The 18,059-nt window shown below is 43.0% G+C and overlaps 1 protein-coding gene across 2 annotated transcripts; it reads right to left on the bottom strand.

Annotated features, from left to right (window-relative positions):
- Window positions 1–2,148: 2,148 nt before the first annotated feature.
- LOC128431132 (N-chimaerin) lies at window positions 2,149–17,724 on the bottom strand. Of its 2 annotated transcripts, XM_053417359.1 has the most exons (16): window positions 17,315–17,724; window positions 15,555–15,645; window positions 15,073–15,207; window positions 13,777–13,815; window positions 13,594–13,649; window positions 11,020–11,051; window positions 10,742–10,855; window positions 9,622–9,748; window positions 9,058–9,219; window positions 5,851–5,928; window positions 5,194–5,278; window positions 4,502–4,675; window positions 3,885–3,962; window positions 3,574–3,711; window positions 3,342–3,447; window positions 2,149–3,200 (listed from the first exon to the last, which is right to left on the bottom strand). In XM_053417359.1, exons 3-16 carry the CDS (start codon window positions 15,089–15,091, stop codon window positions 3,029–3,031), a joined length of 1,380 nt encoding a protein of 459 aa, XP_053273334.1. In that variant the 5' UTR covers window positions 15,092–15,207; window positions 15,555–15,645; window positions 17,315–17,724; the 3' UTR covers window positions 2,149–3,028. The 2 variants fall into 2 exon arrangements, with proteins under 2 accessions (XP_053273334.1, XP_053273333.1); XM_053417358.1 differs by lacking the exon at window positions 15,555–15,645.
- Between the last annotated feature and the right edge of the window lie 335 nt (window positions 17,725–18,059).

The following is an 18,059-nucleotide window of genomic DNA, read 5'->3' on the forward strand; positions in this document are numbered from 1 at the left end:
ATGTTAACCTGATGGTAACTCGCCCATTGGCACAGAAGATGGCCATGGTTAGAAGATGCTGCGGCTGACGTTCATCGCCACAGTCGCAGGTGTTTCCCACGCTCGCTTCTTCTCGACGTCAAACTTGGATAATAAACTTTTAGAAGTGAAATGATAGCAGCCACCGCCACCGCCGTGTAACGGTCACGTCACTCCTGCGTGATCGCATCCCCCCAGACCCAGAGGCACCTGCAATTAAACGTTGGCCAATGGAGGCAGCTCGTGGGGATCACGTGGTCAGGGACAGAGACTGGGACATTCTATTAAAACCGACACACGCTGCATCACGTAATGTTTCCCTGCTGGAACACAGTAGCAGTTTATATCAGCAAACAATATTTTGAGTCAGATTCACTTTCATGATGTGTATTTTCAATATTTTCAGACACTAGATGAACTATAACATCTCTGATACATATGGAATTTATTATTGGCTGCAATCTTAGTCTATTTTAGCTTCTTTCTTGTGGAATTTTAGTTGGTTTTACTGCTTCAAGTGTCTAAAAAATGATTCAAGTGGAAAAATTTGCCAAGTAGACCTCACTCAGTTTGAACTAATGACACATGCAACCTTAAAATGGATTTTGCATAATTTGAAGGGCTAAAAAGGCATGGATTTAGAGTACTTCTGCAACATTTCAATAAATTTAGGAAGGAAAAATATTAAGTTAGGAGCTGGGTTTCAAGGAAACGCTCATGTGTATAAAGCAGGAAATATTCATATACTGGGGAGAGCTCAAACCTCTACCAAGGCCCAGCAGTCTCCCTATGAAACCGTATTTAAAGTCACTAATTCTGGATTTTTTATTGGATCTGTGCATAAATAACAGTACCCTCAATATACCTGATTTCTTACATCAAGATCCATAAATTATTGTCTGAGCAATAAAGGACACACACACACCCGTCCACCAATTTTCGTGGTAATCCATGCAGTGGTTTGTGCGTAATCTGATTTACAATCAATCAAAGGGTCAGAAGCAAAGGGTAACCTCCCTGATGGAGGCAATAAAATCAGTCATTTGTGAATTGAAAGCCATATTTAATAATTTAATTTCACCATGCATAAACCATATAGAAAATCCTTTACAGCAATGACAATAAAAAAAAAAACATTTCATGATGCCCCCCCAAAAAAACCAAGCGTCACAGTTCACTGAAGGCCCACAAGCTGTACTCAGATTAGTGTGAAGTTAGTACGTCGTTAAATCAGCAGGGGTTTAGTTCACCCTGGAACATATGAACAACAGAAAGTCAACACAGTAGTATAAAAAAATAAAAAATGAACTCTAAACTCTTGCCTGTCACCTTATTTAACAGCCAACCTAACACTGGCGCGCTTGATTTTTACATCCATAACTCCGTCTTTGCTTTGAGACACATGTATCCTAATCAGAAATAGTAGATTGGTGCCCCCCCCCCCCCCCCGACAGAAATGGGGGTTAAAATAAATGTGTGTTAGTTGAGGTGGAGGTCCGTGTAGAAGGCAGCCAATCTACACCTCCACCCTTTCAAATGGCACTAATTTCAATAAAAGAGAGAGAGAGAGAGGAAAAAACAAATACACTCCGGTCATATTACATATCATCGTCCTACAGATTATACAGCTTTAATCACATCAGAGCAGGGACAACACATTTCAGTGAACCTTCTCCGTATGCAATGTTTGACCACGGACCCGATCTTCACCCTGTTGTCCTCTGGTTGGCATCTGATTTACAGAGGGAAATATTCTATAACCGACCCTGCTACAGTACAGAACTGCTTTATAAAAAAAACGACCAACGAAAGCAAAAAACTACATAAAGCACCGTTTCACATATTTCAAGTCACGTACGATGCGTCCTTCTCTTCACGATCTTTCACCGGGCTAACGTACGACAACTAGAGCCGTCTTTAATGAGACATGAAATGAAAACAAGCTGCCAGGTTAATGCCGTGTCTGCAATGCTGCCTTTGTTGAATTAGTTAGTTAGCGTTGTTAGTTAGTTAGCGTTGATTTTAGTTTGCGAACTGGGAGAAAATATGGCAATAAGGCTCAGATCGTCTTGCTATAAATGGACTGCGTTGTTTTTCTCCATCAGAGGCAGAGCAGGCAGGCGGAGAGGAGGGAGGACACAGGATTTGTTCGGATTCACAGCTCAAACGCAGAGTGTTTTAAAACAGCAATAATGTCTTAAACAAAAGCTTATAATGTGACATGAGGGGTTCAGAAAAAGGGGTAAGTGGGCATTGATTTTTCTATTTTAGCAACTTAAATAAAAATCAATGTTAGAGAAGGATTACTGCATAATTACACATCGGTGAATGGAAGCAGGAGCTGGAAAGACAAACAGAAAAGCTTTGAGAAAGGAAATCAAAACACAATAGGTCCAAGTCACTTAAACCCCACAGAGAGGAATGATGAGGAGTGATTCTTTCATCCATCCAGCTGCCTACGCTTCTGACATCAGTGCTTCTTCTTCTACGCTCAGCGAGGATTGAACGGACACCTTGACAGCACAGACAACAACTGGTGTCTTTTTTCTGGTTCGCCCGTGGCTAACACTTTGGTTTCAATGCCAATCCAAGGTTTTCTTATGAATGAAGATGATTTTCTTTCCCCCCATTACAACAAGACAATTATAATAAGCGGGTAAAAAAAAACAACCGTCAAGGCATCCATTTAAGAAAGAGAAGATATGAGCTTAGAGACGGAAATTATTGTCCTTCCCAGTATTCAGTGTTCCAGTAAGTCCTTTTTGTACAGTTATAGCGTTGCAATTTTTGGAAGCTTCAAGTTTGTTTATGAATCAAAGGAAAGGGAAAACACTGCATCCTTCCATCTTTATTTTTATTTCTTCTTTGCAAATAGCCTCCTCCTTCATTGCTCCTTTTATCCAGGCAGACGTTTCTCCTTCATTTCCACGTCAAAAGTCAGCAGGTCACTTTTTTCCTCCGTGTTTTCACGACGCGTAACTGCTCTCTCTGTCCTTTCCCTCCCTTCCTCTCAGAACAGCACGTCTTCATTGGTAATGAGCATTTCCACCACTAGTCTCTGGTATCGGATGTCGTTGAGCGCCGTCATGGCGTCCAGGTCGGGCGCCCTCATGAGCGTGGGGCCGAAGACGATGCCCAGGTTCTCGCTGGGCATGAGGTTCTCCTTCTGGCACTGGGTCACCCTGGATGGAGAGAGAGGGGGAGGACGTATTGTGAAGCGGGGAAAAAATGACCACAACGGCTAAAAAAACATCAAGATCAAGGAATGTAACACAACTACACAGCCAGAGGTATGTGAGGAAGTGAAACCAGTTTGTTCAGACCTCTTGAGGTGACCCATGAGGTATCGCAGGGACTCGCAGTGGGCAGGCGGCAGCAGCTTCAAGGCCTCGTTGAGAGACTCCAGCCGTTTCTCTGGGTCCGAAATCTCTGTGACACGCAAACACACAGAATACAACAGTGAGGAAAAGGCAACGTGTCACGGGAACACTTCGATGTTGGATTAAAAATGGCAAAATGCATATGCAGGATACATAGGGGAGCAGGAAGCCTTACTTGCTGTTTCTATGAAGTGTGGGTACGCATCATAAGTGATGAGGGGGATCGGCAGCTCTCTGAAGTAGAGCTTGAGGGCTCCGGCGATGATGTTGATGTCCTCGTAAGTGTTTGAGGAAATGTCCGCCTTTTCTCCGTCTGTCGAGGAAAACAGGAAACAACCAGTGAGTTACTTGCGGTGGAAAAAGGAAACTCTGGGGTTGTCATCCAAGAGGAAATAAGCATCTCTGGAGGATTGTGTTGATGATAAAGTGGTAGTGGTGGAGGTTTCACATATTTTAAGAGAAGGAACAACAGGGGGCGACACTCACCTCTGTCAAAGGCCAGCTTGACATCTTCTATCAGCTCACTGAAGCCTGATATTCTGTACAGCCCCTCTGACTCCAGACCTGAGTAGAGATGAAGGGACACCGCCATTAATATAATATATTAATCGAAATTTAATTGGAGTGTGGCTGAATCATTTCTTTAAATATTTAGAGCTTTATTAATCGGCCATAATCCTTATGATTAATTATTTAAGACTCTTTATGTGCCGGAAGTCTCTGGTTATTCTCAGATATGAATATTTGAACTCCTGAAAATTCAGGGCGGAATGTAACAATGATTGAAAGGCAATGATATTCAACAGCTTTCAGTGATGGGGGGGTTGGGTGTGTGTTCAGCCATATCTCCGGTCTCCAGTGAAATTCAATCACTTCACGTTGTTGTCTCTATTGATTTCACATATTAGTTTCACTCCGGTCTTGAATCATAATCGATCAAATCCTGTCTGCAGCAGCATTTATTCTGCTTGTGCACATAGCGCCACTGGGACACACACACATCTTCTATAAAGCCAGTTGGCAAACAACACTTATGAGCCATTTTTTTATATAATCACAGTGACTCACACACCACCGCACAGTACGCATGCACGCGCTCTCACCTCTGGCCTCGATCTCCTGTATGCACATATCGACCACCATGGGTCTCTTGGCGTTGTGGGCCTTGACCAGCGTGGTCAGGTCGCAGCTGTACACCTTCTTGACGTGCCGCAGGTCCGGCTGACAGTCGTTGGGCACGACTTTGGAGCACTGCTTGTGGACATTCAACCCGCAGTCTGACCGGGGGGGGGAGAAAGAGAGAGAGACGGTTTCACATCAACTCCCTGAAGAAAATGACCGTTATGCTGCTTTCAACTGTTTACAGGACAGTGGAGTTTTTTTATATTATATCATAGTAAGAAGCCTGGGTGGTAATAGTTCCATAGTTCACGTAGGCGCTGCAGAGACTCGGTTCATCACCCACACACAGTAACACTCACACTGCCACTCTGTTCTTTGGCACTGAGCTGAATCTTTTAACATTTGGAATCTGTGAGCTTCAGATGAGTCAACAGCACCAGCGACTAACTTTAGCCCAGCGTCTACTTTGGAGTCACGACGAGAGAGAGAGAGAGAGAGAGAGAGAGAGAGAGAGAGAGAGAGAGAGAGAGAGAGAGAGAGAGAGAGAGAGAGAGAGAGAGAGAGAGAGAGAGAGAGAGAGAGAGAGAGAGAGAGCGACGTGTCGAACACGACAAATAGGAGCAGAGATTGACTGTGGAACACAATGGTGTGTGTGTGTGTTCAAGTTGGTTACCTGCACACTTCACTCCCTGAGCGATGAGACCCCACATGAAGTTGGCACAGTACTCGCACCAGTGGGGGCCCCTGAATGTGTGAACCTGGTGTAAAGAGAGACAGTGAAAAGGTTAATTAAACAGGAAAGGTTACACGGTGAATTGAGAAAATATTCATATAAGCCTCTGTCAAGGTGATACTTGACCCAGCAGCAATAACAAAAGAATGATTGCAAAATTATATAAAGATTTATAGTGAGAGGAGAGTTCAATCTGCTCATTTATTGCTAATTGGTTCTATAAAATGAAATGCTAATGACCTCCATCACATCACAGGGGTTCTTGTGTGTGTCAGTGTGGGTTCATCCACATTTCCCTTGAGCTCAGGACACTGTGGCTCTGACCTTTGTGCTCTTTGCTAATGGCCGCATGTAATATGGAAATCCGGGAGTTCGAGGCACTAAACAGAGGTTTGAAATGTAAATGTAGTGTGTGTTTGTGTGTGATTGTGTGAGTGTGTTTGTGTGCGCTCTCTGAGGTCAATTTGAATAAGACCCCATGAGCTGAATCAGCAACTCTGGCATTTTTCAGTACACACACTAACACGTGTACACAAATAGACAGAGACACACAGAACACACAGAGCAGAGGATTAAGAGAGCAGAGGAGTCCCTCACCTTGAAGTTGTGGACCTTCTCGTACTTGGGCGCCAAGTCGCTCTCCCTCAGGGTCGCCCGCCGCACCAGCGATGTGAGCTGCGAAAGGGCAAAAGATCTGATTGGTTGCCAGAAGGTGGAAGCAGGGGAGGCGGGTTTGGAGGGGGCGGGCACCCGGTTGAGATGGGTCCCAGCGCCCGTGCTGGGGTCCGATGGGCTCCCGGAGACCGGCAGGGAGGGAATTGAACCAGCGCTGACATTTAAACCGAGAGCGGCTGTAAACAAAGAGCCCTTCTGAGCGGCTTCCTTCTCGGCTCGCCTGCGTGACTGCTTTTTACCCCGTTTACTGACGTGCGACTCGCGGCTCGGCATTGTGGGAGCTGAAGGTTTGGAATTGAATTTAAAATCCCAAAAATGCCTCAGACACCAATATCTGAATCACACTAATAAACAATCAGAAAGCCAAGAAATATGAAATCCTAAAAAGGAAATATTCTTTTAAAAACTAGAAATAAACTGCATTTCACAACAACATCCCAAACCAAGGAGCCAACGCAGCAGACACAAGACCTATCCTGCTGTTTTAGAGCCAAAAAGATCAGCCAATCAGATTAGCCCTGCAGCTGATGGGGCTGCAATTCCAGTTCACAACAAAAAAACAAAAGCCAGCCGGTCTAATAAAACATCTGCCTGCTCCAAAAATACCCCTGAGAAAGTTCAGCCAATATAAATCAACAAATCTCCCCGGAAGCAAAATCCATCACACAGGACTGATGCGGCAGAATGAGCGCTGCCGTCTCTCGGTCTCGTGTAGGTGAGCGCCTCAGCCCACATGGCTCGGTGTGTGCGTTAATCCGCTTTTCCTCCATACACACAGACACACACACACACACACACTCACCAGGCAGAACAAGTGGAGGAGGGAGGGACAGAGGCGGCGAGAGCAAGGAGAGGAGGGGGGGAGGCTGAGCTACGGAGCAGCGGCGGACGAATTTAACAGGTCACATTCAGAGTGAGGGGAGCCAATCGGAATTCAGGGATTCTTGTTGTTCGCCACCGATTCTGCCCCCCTCGATTGTCCGGGGAGAGAAAGAGAAAGGGGGAGAATGAACGGAGGGAAAAGCTGTTATTTAATTCATTTGTTCACACTTCTTGTTCCTCTTTGTTTCCCTCCATTCTCCCGGCAATACCCTCTAATATTTCCCTTTCCCCCAAATACCTGTCCAGTGTGTGTTGCTTGAAAAATCTCAACAGAATATACACAATCCTACATGCTTACATTGCTCCATGTCCATTAATTTGGATCATAAAGGAGACATTATATAAGAACACTTTAGGGCTCAATAAGCATTTTGCAGGTTTCTGGTTGAGTCAGCTCTGGTATAAGGGATGTTTGGACTGTCAACAACCAAGCAGTGGGAGGGAATTAAATCCTGTTACTGCGGGGGAGATGTTTTGATCTTTGACACGCACAACTAATGAAAGTATTGTGTTTGTGGCATCTTGAGAAGATATCAGCAAAGAAAATTTTAATTTCAGAAGCTAAAATCCCTTCGAAAGGATCCACGGCCGATTCAAATTCCCCAATCTTCAGCTCATATACATAACACAGTGAATATGTATGACTAGTCATGGTTATTTAATGATGTTTTCATTGCAGGGAAATGACAGGGTTGAGAGGTTGTTGGGTTTCAGACAAACGGGCCCCTCGATTACAGACAGATGTAGAAATTTAAATGGCAAAGGAAAGAAATGGATGGAGGGTATCATCCGGGGACCTCAAATCTCCTCGTAGATTTTCTTTATTCAGGGTTGAAACCAGATTCCTGCCATTTCCTCACCACCATCCACTCAAATCAATCTCACCAGAACAAGGCCTTAAAAATGAATTTTTAAAAAGGTCATCAGAGGGACCACGTCTTTGTTTTTCCCGCGGGGGCCATAAAGCCACATTTAACTCGCTACAAAAGGCGACCGGGCCGTGTGAACATATGAAATATGGATATCTCCGGGATGTATGACTTCCCTGCAGAGAGCCACCTCTGGTCTCAATGTCACCGCCGTACTGCTTTGTCTGCAAATCCAACCCAATTACGAAAAGCACACACGTACACAGGACCCTCCCCGCTACACACATGCGTGCAGACAGTGATGTATGAGGTGCAGCACTGGTGGTCATGCGCTGCGGGTCATACGAGGCCTCAGGAGGCTCGGAGCTGGTGTGGTGGATAAACACACTGCATGTCTCTAACAACACTTCCTCCTGAGCCTGTTGTTGTAACTGGACCGTTATATACACAGCCTGTTCCTGAAGGATCCGCACCATCCTCTGCCTCGTTCCTCTTGCACCTGCCTGAGCAAACACGCAGCTGCAGAACGGAACATTTGCATTTAACGTAGCGCGGTGATTTATAATTAGAGTCGGCTCCTGCGTCGTGCAGAAACCTCACATCTGCACACTTTTGTTTTCATCCTGTGCGATAGAGCTCCACCCCCTAGAAAAAGTCAATGAATAGGAACTAAATGCTCAGAGGAGAGGAATCTAACGAGCCAACAACAAACCCACGCTCATGAGTACTCAGTCCGAGGCTTTTGGGAGATAGCAGGTTCCTGCAGGCAAACTGCTGTTACGTAATTTTACTGCAGAGCCCTTGGCTGGAGGCCATCGCTCCTCTGCATCCATCTTCCTCCTCCTCGCTCTTCTGTTCCTTCTTTCACCCGGTTCCTCAACTCTCATCTCTCCATCCCAGCTCTGTGCATCCAGAGACTTTCTTTCCCGTAGCTTCACCCAAACTTTTAGATCCGGAAATATTGTGATAGCATGTATAATGACCTTTTCTGCATTATGATAAGTCACTTTAATTAATGCAGGGTAAACTCATCTTCAACTCAGTGACAAACTTAAACACATTTTCATTATATCTCCTTGCTTGAGATTCAGATGGATCCATCTTCTCCTTGTTCGTTCTCATTTGTATGCTCTCAATTTAAAGATTGACTAATTTCTCGTTGATTTTAGATTTAAAACTAAAAAGTGTAGCAAGAAACCTGACAAATGATTCAGTATTTTCAGACATTGGTTCCCTAACAGGAAGATTATTTGGACTATACAGTGTGTGAACACTACTCTTATTTCTTATCCCATATACATATATATATATTTATCAACTTTAAAGTGGTAGAACTACTTGCAGGATGATCGTTGCATTCAGAGTGTCCTGTCCTTACCCTCTCCTCTGCATTGCAGTCATCTTTGGCCGGAGCCGGCCCGTCGGGGGCCTGTGGGCTGAGTGGCAGATGTTTCTTCAGGGTGGGCTCCTGGTTCAGGGTGGTGTAGCCCACGTGTTCGTAGATGGGGTTGATGGTCATCTTGGCGATGTACTCCGCTGCCTGGAAGAAGAGAGGGCAACTTTTTAATTGTTTTCGACACAGATATTATTAATCACAGGTTTAGACTATTACTGATTCCGTGTCTTAAAAAAAGTTAATGGGAGAGAATATGCAGGAAAAAACGACAATTCTATATTTACTTTTTTCTTTCAGGGATCCATATAATTAAGAAAACAAGAGGTGAGCATGGATTATAATGCAAGTGAAGCGAGCTGATTTTGTTTACCCGGCAAACTGCAAGCACAATGCTTTAAATGCAGAATTACAACTTTTCAGCCCTGATCCGTGCATCCATCTGTTCCATGCTGTTATTTTTAGCGTTTGAGGTAGAACATGGCCCGTGTGTTGCTAGTAAGGATGAAGGGGAGGTAAGGACACGTGAATGCAAACACAAGCACACACCTTTGTCTCAATGTAGAGCGTGATCAGGCCGTCGGTGACCAGGTCGTGGATGGACTCGAACCTCTTCTCTCCGACAAAGTGTTTCCCGTCGTGGTAGAGACGGAAGTTTCTCGTCTGGTTCCCGAACCTGGGGTCGGGAGGAGGGAGGGCAGACTGGTGAAAAACAGGCAACATCAATCCCTAGACCCAATTGTTAAACTATTTTTGTCTGATAAAACATAATTAATACGACAAAATTGAAAGATTTGAGCTTTTGTATTATACCTCATATTTAAACCAGAATCATATTTTACAGTCACACAAGAAATACTGCATAATTTTACTAAAATATTCTCAAATCAGCTCAGACTTTATGACAGATCGACCCTGAACTGGGCCACCGCATCATCTGCTCCTCCAAGGATCACAATGAAAACCCAGTGCGAGATTAAACAGCACCATTAGATCATTAACCCAAAACCACAACCTTTCCCTTTCTGCCAACCCAGACTGGGACGCTAGTTTATGAAGGAGTATTTATGGAATGTAATTATAACCACGGGGCTGAAAGAGGCGTCGAGAAGGGAGAGGAACCCGCGCAGGTGGAAGAGTGACACGGCTATGAATAGAATAAACTGACCCAAAACTACATTCAAATGAAGTCAGGCACCCATTTAGAAGTGTGACACCTACTCTGAGAGAAATGAGGGCTCCCATTCAAGTTAAACTGAGGATTGAAATGATGTAAACTAAGTAGGCCAAGGGAACAGAGTGGTTTTAAGGATACAGAGAAGGCTCCTTAGGATGTAACAAATGGCCCAACCACACAACTGAAGGGCCTCAGAGTAAGATACTGAATGACTCCTGAAACAAACATGTGGCCCCACTGAGCTTACATGGGTTCCTAATGGTTTGAGGGCGCTTTCAAAGACACCTAGTTTGGCCCTTCAGTTTGGACTTGTGGACTCATTGCAGGCTGAAGAAGAAGAAAAGGAAGCGGCTCATAGGATTGTTTGCAGTCTTTGCTTTTTGCCGATATAATGTTAGAAAGTCCGGTAGTAACACAATAATGATATTACTGTGGCAGCGACAACACGTCATGCGCTCCCAGTCTCTCTAAACCAGTCCAACACAAACACACCTTAGAGCCAGTGTGTATGTGCCCGGCTGTCTCTGACTCTCTCTGATGAGGTAGCTGCCTTCGGCCTGACTCAGCGACTGGTCGGCCTCTTCTCTCGAGATCATTCCATGGTACCTGGACGCAAAGAGGAGGCAAATAATACATTTGTTAAATTGCATGTGGGAAACACATTGTTGAATTAAAAGGCAAAAAAGTGGCAAATTGGTTAAAAGGCTTCATCAATGCCTGAAATGTCTCTGACAACTGATGCAACACAGAATAACACAGAGTGAACTTACTCTCTCCCGTAGTATTTAGGCCGGTTGTTCACCTGCAGGGAGAAGAAGAATAAACTCTTTACATTCATATGTAAAGAGAAAAGTCATAGACAAGTGGATATGTAAGAATGTATTGTTCTGCATGGTGTTTAAATTATTTAGTGCCATAAAAACAAAATCAAAAATATGATATAGCCTAACGCAATAGCAGATCATCCATAAAAATACTTTGCATTCCAAAAATAACAACACTACAGTATGTGGAATGCCCCGGCCTCCAGGATTGTACACGCGTGTGCTCTTACTGAACATGTCCCCCAGACTTTGGCACGTTCTCAACACTGGCATGTAAAGCTCGCTTGGTGCCCAGCGTGCGTCCTCAGCTGGGCGCGGAGACTAGTGCACGAGTCAGTTGAAAATAAGCGGAACAATGTGTTGTTCTCGGCGAAATTTGCTGCTGAGCCAATAAATCAACAAGGACCCGGCAAACCGCGGTGAATATTAATTTGGACGCGCTGTGTGTGAAGTACGGGGGCAGAACACGCACATTGCTGGAAATGATCATTTTCAGCTTTTACTTAAAGTCAGTAATAATCGTGACAAAATGAAATCAAGGTGGTGAAAGTCAGAGTGGAATGAAAGACAATCAGGCTGGTTTATGATCAGAGAGGACGGATGCTGTGCCTGATTCGTCGCCCATTCACATGCACCTCTGGACACCTACCAAAAACCACTGAGGCCTAAAAGCCGTCACTAATACTCAGCAGATATCCTGCCGAGCTCAAAGGGAAATAACTCTGAACACTGAGGCTCCCACTGCGAAGTGGATCTCACACGGAATGATGAAATGGATCGGTCCGGGGTGAAACGGTGAGTGTGGACGAACCAGGAGGCGAACACACAAACTTTAATTCACTTTTTTTGAATGATTTAAGCAAATGAATTGTTGATTTAGTACTTGAACCTTTAATGTCGGCTCGCAACTAAAAGGCTATAATTAATCATGATTAAAAAAAAATTTAGGCACAGCTTCAAGCCAAAACAGTGGACGCAGATTTTTTTTTCCAGTACAAAGCCAACTGATCATGAGAGATATTCGGATACAAGCATCGCAAATGCCTCAGATACCCCAGACAATGCCGGGTCAGGCCTCAGTGAGTACTTGAATCTATCTACTGATCTGATACCAGGTGTTTAAAGCAAGAAGCGAGGTAACATACAGCTTCTAAATACACTATAAAAGTTCTTATTGTTGTGAATGCACTGGTAACGGAGCAGCACCATCAGGTCGCTCAGTTAAAGGACTCATTAGAGCCACGACTTCACCCCGACATGACACAAATTACAAACTACCAGCCGCAGATAAGTGCTTATTGGTGCATCATTAATTCAGATATGGCTGGAGTCCCAGTAGACACCATGGTGGGAGCGGGGTGGCGGGGCACTGACACTCCCGTCTGTCTGCCAGTCTGCTGCGTTTTAACTGGGTCAGCACCGACTACCTGACCAGGCCGGGGGCATGAAACGCAACAGCTGTTCATTTAGCATCTGTACACGCTCACACACACACGCTCACACACACACAAATGCACACACACACACACCCTTCAGGCCCTAAGAGGAATGTCTTTAGGGATTAATACACACAAAAAAAGAAGACGCACAAGATTCCCCCAATCTCTAAACCCTATTGGTTGGCCCAAAACCTTGCTGCCACAAACACACACAGACACACACAGATACACACACACACCCGTCTGGTGGTTGCCCCTCCTGTGGGCAGACGTGCTGGTGCGTGGCATTTAGTGGCATCCCTCAGCACCCGAGTGCCCTTGGCGAGCATGCAGCCTCCCCTAACTACACTTATTCCACCATATACAAACACAGAGGTTTAAACACTGAATTATGCTTTAACCTCAAAGTGCCCTTTAAATCGCTTTTAATAATACAAACCCTACTTTAACCAACATAAAATAATGTGCTGTGTTTCGTGTTTAACATGGGCTACAGACGGTTTAACAGATGCTCTCCCCGGATTCCCGGACTACAGCAAAAATGATCAGTCCCCTGCTAAAAGGAGACATCAGCTAATATAGTCCCGGGGGAGGCAGAAACACACATTAACTCACACAGCAACACACATACACAGAGACAGAAAAGTAGTGTTCAGACTGCTTGAGGCTTTGATCCATACCAGTGTTTTTTACTCAAGCTTTCAGGTTGTTATCGTATTTACCCACAAAGATTGGAATTTGATTAATCTATGTGAAGGTCTATCTATCCATCGATCTATTTTTTTACACTAGGACCCACTATGTTTATTTGATGCATGACAATCTGTATTCTAAGATAGACAAGGCAGCTATAGCTAAAGAGTTCGGTGGTTCGATCCCTGGCTCCTACAGTCCACATGCCAAAGTGCCAGTGAGCAAGAGCGATAACTTTTAGTGGCCAACAAAACATTTCCCATTTACTTACCTAATGTGGAGGAGGCCATTTGTAAAATCAGATGTCTGACTTAATAACAATAAAATAATAAATAATACCAGTGCAATACTACTCGGCTACTGGGAATGAGGGAGTGGGTTCTCTTACCTCACAGGTGCAGGTGAGCCTGCGTGGGTGAGGCGCCTCCTGCTGGAGCTGGTACACTGAGGGAGGGAACACAGAAAGATAGCATTAATATCGCAAACCCATGATACTCACAAGGAAATAACAATGGAAGTTAATGTTTATAAATCGGGCTAGTAACAAAAAAAATGCTCCACTGAAACTTACAGTAAGACTTCCACACCGGTGGCCGGTATTCGTCATGATCTGTGAGCAGAAAAAAGAACAACAATGGATTAAACAGCTGCCACTTTACTCTAACACAATTTCCTCTGCTCCTGCGCCCCCAAGTGGAGAAAACGTGACAGTGATCAGAGCTGATTTGATTGGAGGGGTTCAGGATTCACTCATCTCTTTACTTTCGATATTAAATGCATGCAATAATATAAAGCTGCTATTTAACGATTTGTCTAATACATTCAATCAAAACTACTTAAATGATGGTTAGGTGGAAGAGCTGTTAGAAAACCATGGAAAAAGCATAAGTTACTCTATAATTTCCAATAATTTTGTAGCTTCAGCAAAATATATAAACATTAAATAAACTGATAAATATCTATATTAGGAGATTACACAGCTAACATTACATTTTCAGCTAACAGCACAAACGAATATAGAATTTTACCGCTAATACTTCATTAAATATGGCATATTTTTTACTCTTTACAGCATTTACATTCTCTACTTTTTCACTACTGGTCTGCAATAACCCAACCCAATATATATCACGGATGGAAGACGTATATAGATCCTAGTAACACCACATTATACAAGTACATGTAAGAGTCCTCTATTCAAAATGTTCAGTAAAATTAGAATGATTATCAGCTAAATGTAATCAAAGTATTATAACTTGCTCACTATGTGGCAGAGGGAGACATTATTTATTTAATATTGATGAATATTTTGGTATCAGTGAAGCGTTACCAATAAGCAGCCTGTAGCAGATCTTACCTACTTGCTATCGTGACTAAAGATTCAATGCTTGTTTGCCACACAACTAATCTGTTTGGAATTTGCCTCAGTTTGCACACAAGGAGACAATAATCGCAGCATTACACATAAGCAATGAAATATAAAACATAACCCACTCCCTATAGAAACACAAAATGCATCTATGGATGTTAAATACAGAATAAAATGGGGAATAAAGGGATTTGATGGTTCTGCAGGAAATGCTTTTTGAGGGAGTCTTACTTTTTTAATGACCCCTAACAAAAAAAGCTCAATATATTAAGAAGAATCCTGTTATATTACCTGAGTGTTTGATTTGTAATGGGAATCCTTCAATTGGAAAGTTTCCAGTAAGTAAACAAGTGCAGAGATTTGAGAGAGTTGCATGAAACGGAACTTTCAAATGCTGGATCCACGTTGTGTTCTCTTGTCATGTAAACAGAGGAGTTATAATACAGGAGAGTTGATCAGAGGAGGAACACATGAATCACCAGGTGAGCTGCTGCTTACCAAACACATTCAGGGCCATCTTGATTCTCTGGTGCGATGATGACGATGAGGATGATGATGATGGCCAACAATTAATCAGCAGATTCAAATCCCCAGTTAGAAAAAAAACAAACACCACCGGAGCCTAGTTGAGATCTAGAAAGAGAAACACACACATGTGGATATCAATGAATAAACAGATGTTGTGGTTTGATCCACCAGTGGCTGCGGGCACGAGGCTGCGCAGAAAAAAAGCTGACTAACGCTTTTTTTAAACAATAAATGACCACAGGCACGAGCTAACGTTAGCGGAGCCGCGCGACGCTGCTTCAGTTACAAGGCGTTTAAAACAAATAGAATCCCCGGGGAATAAAAACACGTAGACGAAGGGATGTCGTGGAGACAAACGTTCCCCACGGTCACGCGTGGAACCGACGCGGGGCGAAACGAGCCTGTGGTTTTATCCGTGTAACGGGGAGATGAGAATAAGACATGGGACTCACTCTCACAGCCGCTCTGCCCCGTGGTCGCCATCTTGCCGGGTCACGTGAGCAGTCTCGCCCTCGCTCTGTCTCGGGTAGCTATGGCAACGCACTTAATAAAGATAAGAATAAAGACACGTCGGTAATTATCGCGATAAACAATGATGATGTTAACACGTGTTGTTTGGACAGAACCGTAACACAAAAATAGATTGTCAAAGTCCTTTAGAATAAAATCAAAGAAATTAAATAAGATTAGCAATAAGGACCTTTTAGCAATAAAATAACCCACTTAGGATAAAAGCATAAAACAAGCAAGAGGTATACAAATAAGTTTTAAAGTCACATTATTATTTATTTTATATTGAAAGGCTGGTTTTAGCCCCAGAGTGAAGGTTGTGATAAGAAATATGTCAATATACATCAAAGCTTTGTTATATTGATGAAACTTATAACACAGTAATTATTGGTATTCTTTTATCAACCAGCCCTGATATAAACAAATGTTATTTAGTCGAATATAGTCCATTGACCCTGTGTTTACTCATGGATAACGAAAAAAAACCTATGTCACTATATTAAATATCACAAACACCCCGAATGCTTTGGTCTAGTATAAAAGAATAAATTTAAATATTTCAGGACGCCAATTTCCGTTGGCTTGGTCTGAAGAGTGTGGTGCTATAACCCAATGGACAGCACATAGGCACTAGGGAGCGATATCTCTACTCAGAATGAAATACGGTTAACCTCTGAACTACATGCATTTAACAGCTTTTGTTAGAAGTCTTTTCTACTTTTCTAGTACTATACATTGTATTAAATATTTGAGAATTCAGGCTAGAGAGATGTTATGCTCAGTCAAACCAGTGGAAATGGCTGTTTAACCCACTAAGTGTACATAAAGATGGACGACATGACAGCTCCACCAAAAGTGAAGCCGAAATGTCTCCAATTCCCTCCTGGTGGCTGGCTGCAGTAAAGGTAGTAAACCCCGCCTCCTCCATGTTAGAGGATGGCACACGGGCTAAACCCAAATGCCAGATTACACGTTTAGAAAGAATTGATGAATTGTATGATTGATTCCCAAGTGCTCATTTTTGGTTTAATTTAGTTATTTGATGCAATAAAACTGGGTGAAACATTGTGATTGGCAGCTTAGACTGACCAAGTGGATCATTAATAAATTCACTAAGAAGCCCATAAATCTGAAACGTTCATGTATATTGTGTTGGAGAACACATTGACATGTTTCATTGCTGCTCGTTCGACTGTAGCAGACCATAATCAACACTGACATTAATATTAAACTACATGCAGCATTTGAGCCCAAGGCCTTTCATTTGGAGTTTGGCTGAACTCTGCAGGAGCTAGTGAATGTTTCCAAATATCTACTCCAATCAATTCATATTTTCTGCTGTATGCATTTATTAATCTGTTAGATGGCAACTCCCTAGTGTGACAAAAATTTGCATATTCACATTACGGCTGCATTTACAACATTTAAAACGTATTTACTGAAGTATTAGCTACATTCAACACGGTATATAATGAGAGTTTAGCAAATAAACATCCTTTTGGGCTTGTTTTTGTTTAAATGTGAAATACACACATGCATTGTGTTATGTGTTTTCATTCTTCAGCTGCTTTAAGTTGCCTGATGCCTCCTTCTTATAAACAACATAAACATAAAAAAAACAATATAAAATGAACTATGAATGTCTGCAGCTATTCCTGCACTGAAACATTATCTCAAATGAATCCAGTGTCTGTACTCCTACCTCTCAAAATACTGAAGAATAGCGTTACTATATCGTGCAGACGATCATTTGAAGACGATGCTGTCCTTCAGCCAGGGCGCATGCATAAAACTAACAGCCCGTTTCCCGTCTTGGTGAACTCTGGGTTCACTCTGCGAGCCTTATCTCTTCAGCCCTGGTCCTACCAGTATCCTGTCTTCACAATAACTCAAAGTCCTCCCCGGGTAAGTGTCTGCCGGACTGGGACTTCTGACACTACTGCCTGCACCACTGCTAAAGGACTGTTGCAGGCATTGTTGCTTCACTCGAGGATTTCTGTTCTTGCGAGGCTTGATACTTACATCTCACATTCGACTTTTCACGCATTTACTTCATAGTTTGCTTGTACTCTAAAGTATAACAAGGCAAGTCTTTGAGAGCTAAGTAAATGGTGAAGTGCGTGCAGCGCCATCTGCTGCTGAAATGTATGACTTACACATTTGGAGCTCTTCGAAATGATTTGTGATCTATGAAACGATTGGAGGTAATATTGCTGCATTAATTTATCTAAACTACAACTAATTTAACAGACAATACAACACAATCATATTGTTAACTCATGTCAAGGCTTCACTTCTAAAGTTTTTAGAGTTCATACAGTTCTGCTGCGTATTAATAGATAGATAGATTACGTGTACATTAATTTAATGTGGCTTCAGTTTCATTTTTTTAAATAAGAATTTCATTTAATTTGCTCTGTCTGTAAACTAGTTATTTTTCAACCATG

Source organism: Pleuronectes platessa, chromosome 24 (genome assembly GCF_947347685.1).
Source record: "Pleuronectes platessa chromosome 24, fPlePla1.1, whole genome shotgun sequence".
NCBI classification, from domain to species: Eukaryota; Metazoa; Chordata; class Actinopteri; order Pleuronectiformes; family Pleuronectidae; genus Pleuronectes; species Pleuronectes platessa.

Coding starts and splice junctions, on each gene's coding strand:
- LOC128431132 (XM_053417358.1), bottom strand. Junction 13,650..13,776: donor ACCGGTGTGGAAGTCTTACT/GTAAGTTTCAGT, acceptor TCCCTCCCTCAG/TGTACCAGCTCCAGCAGGAG. Junction 10,856..11,019: donor CCTAAATACTACGGGAGAGA/GTAAGTTCACTC, acceptor CTTTGCGTCCAG/GTACCATGGAATGATCTCGA.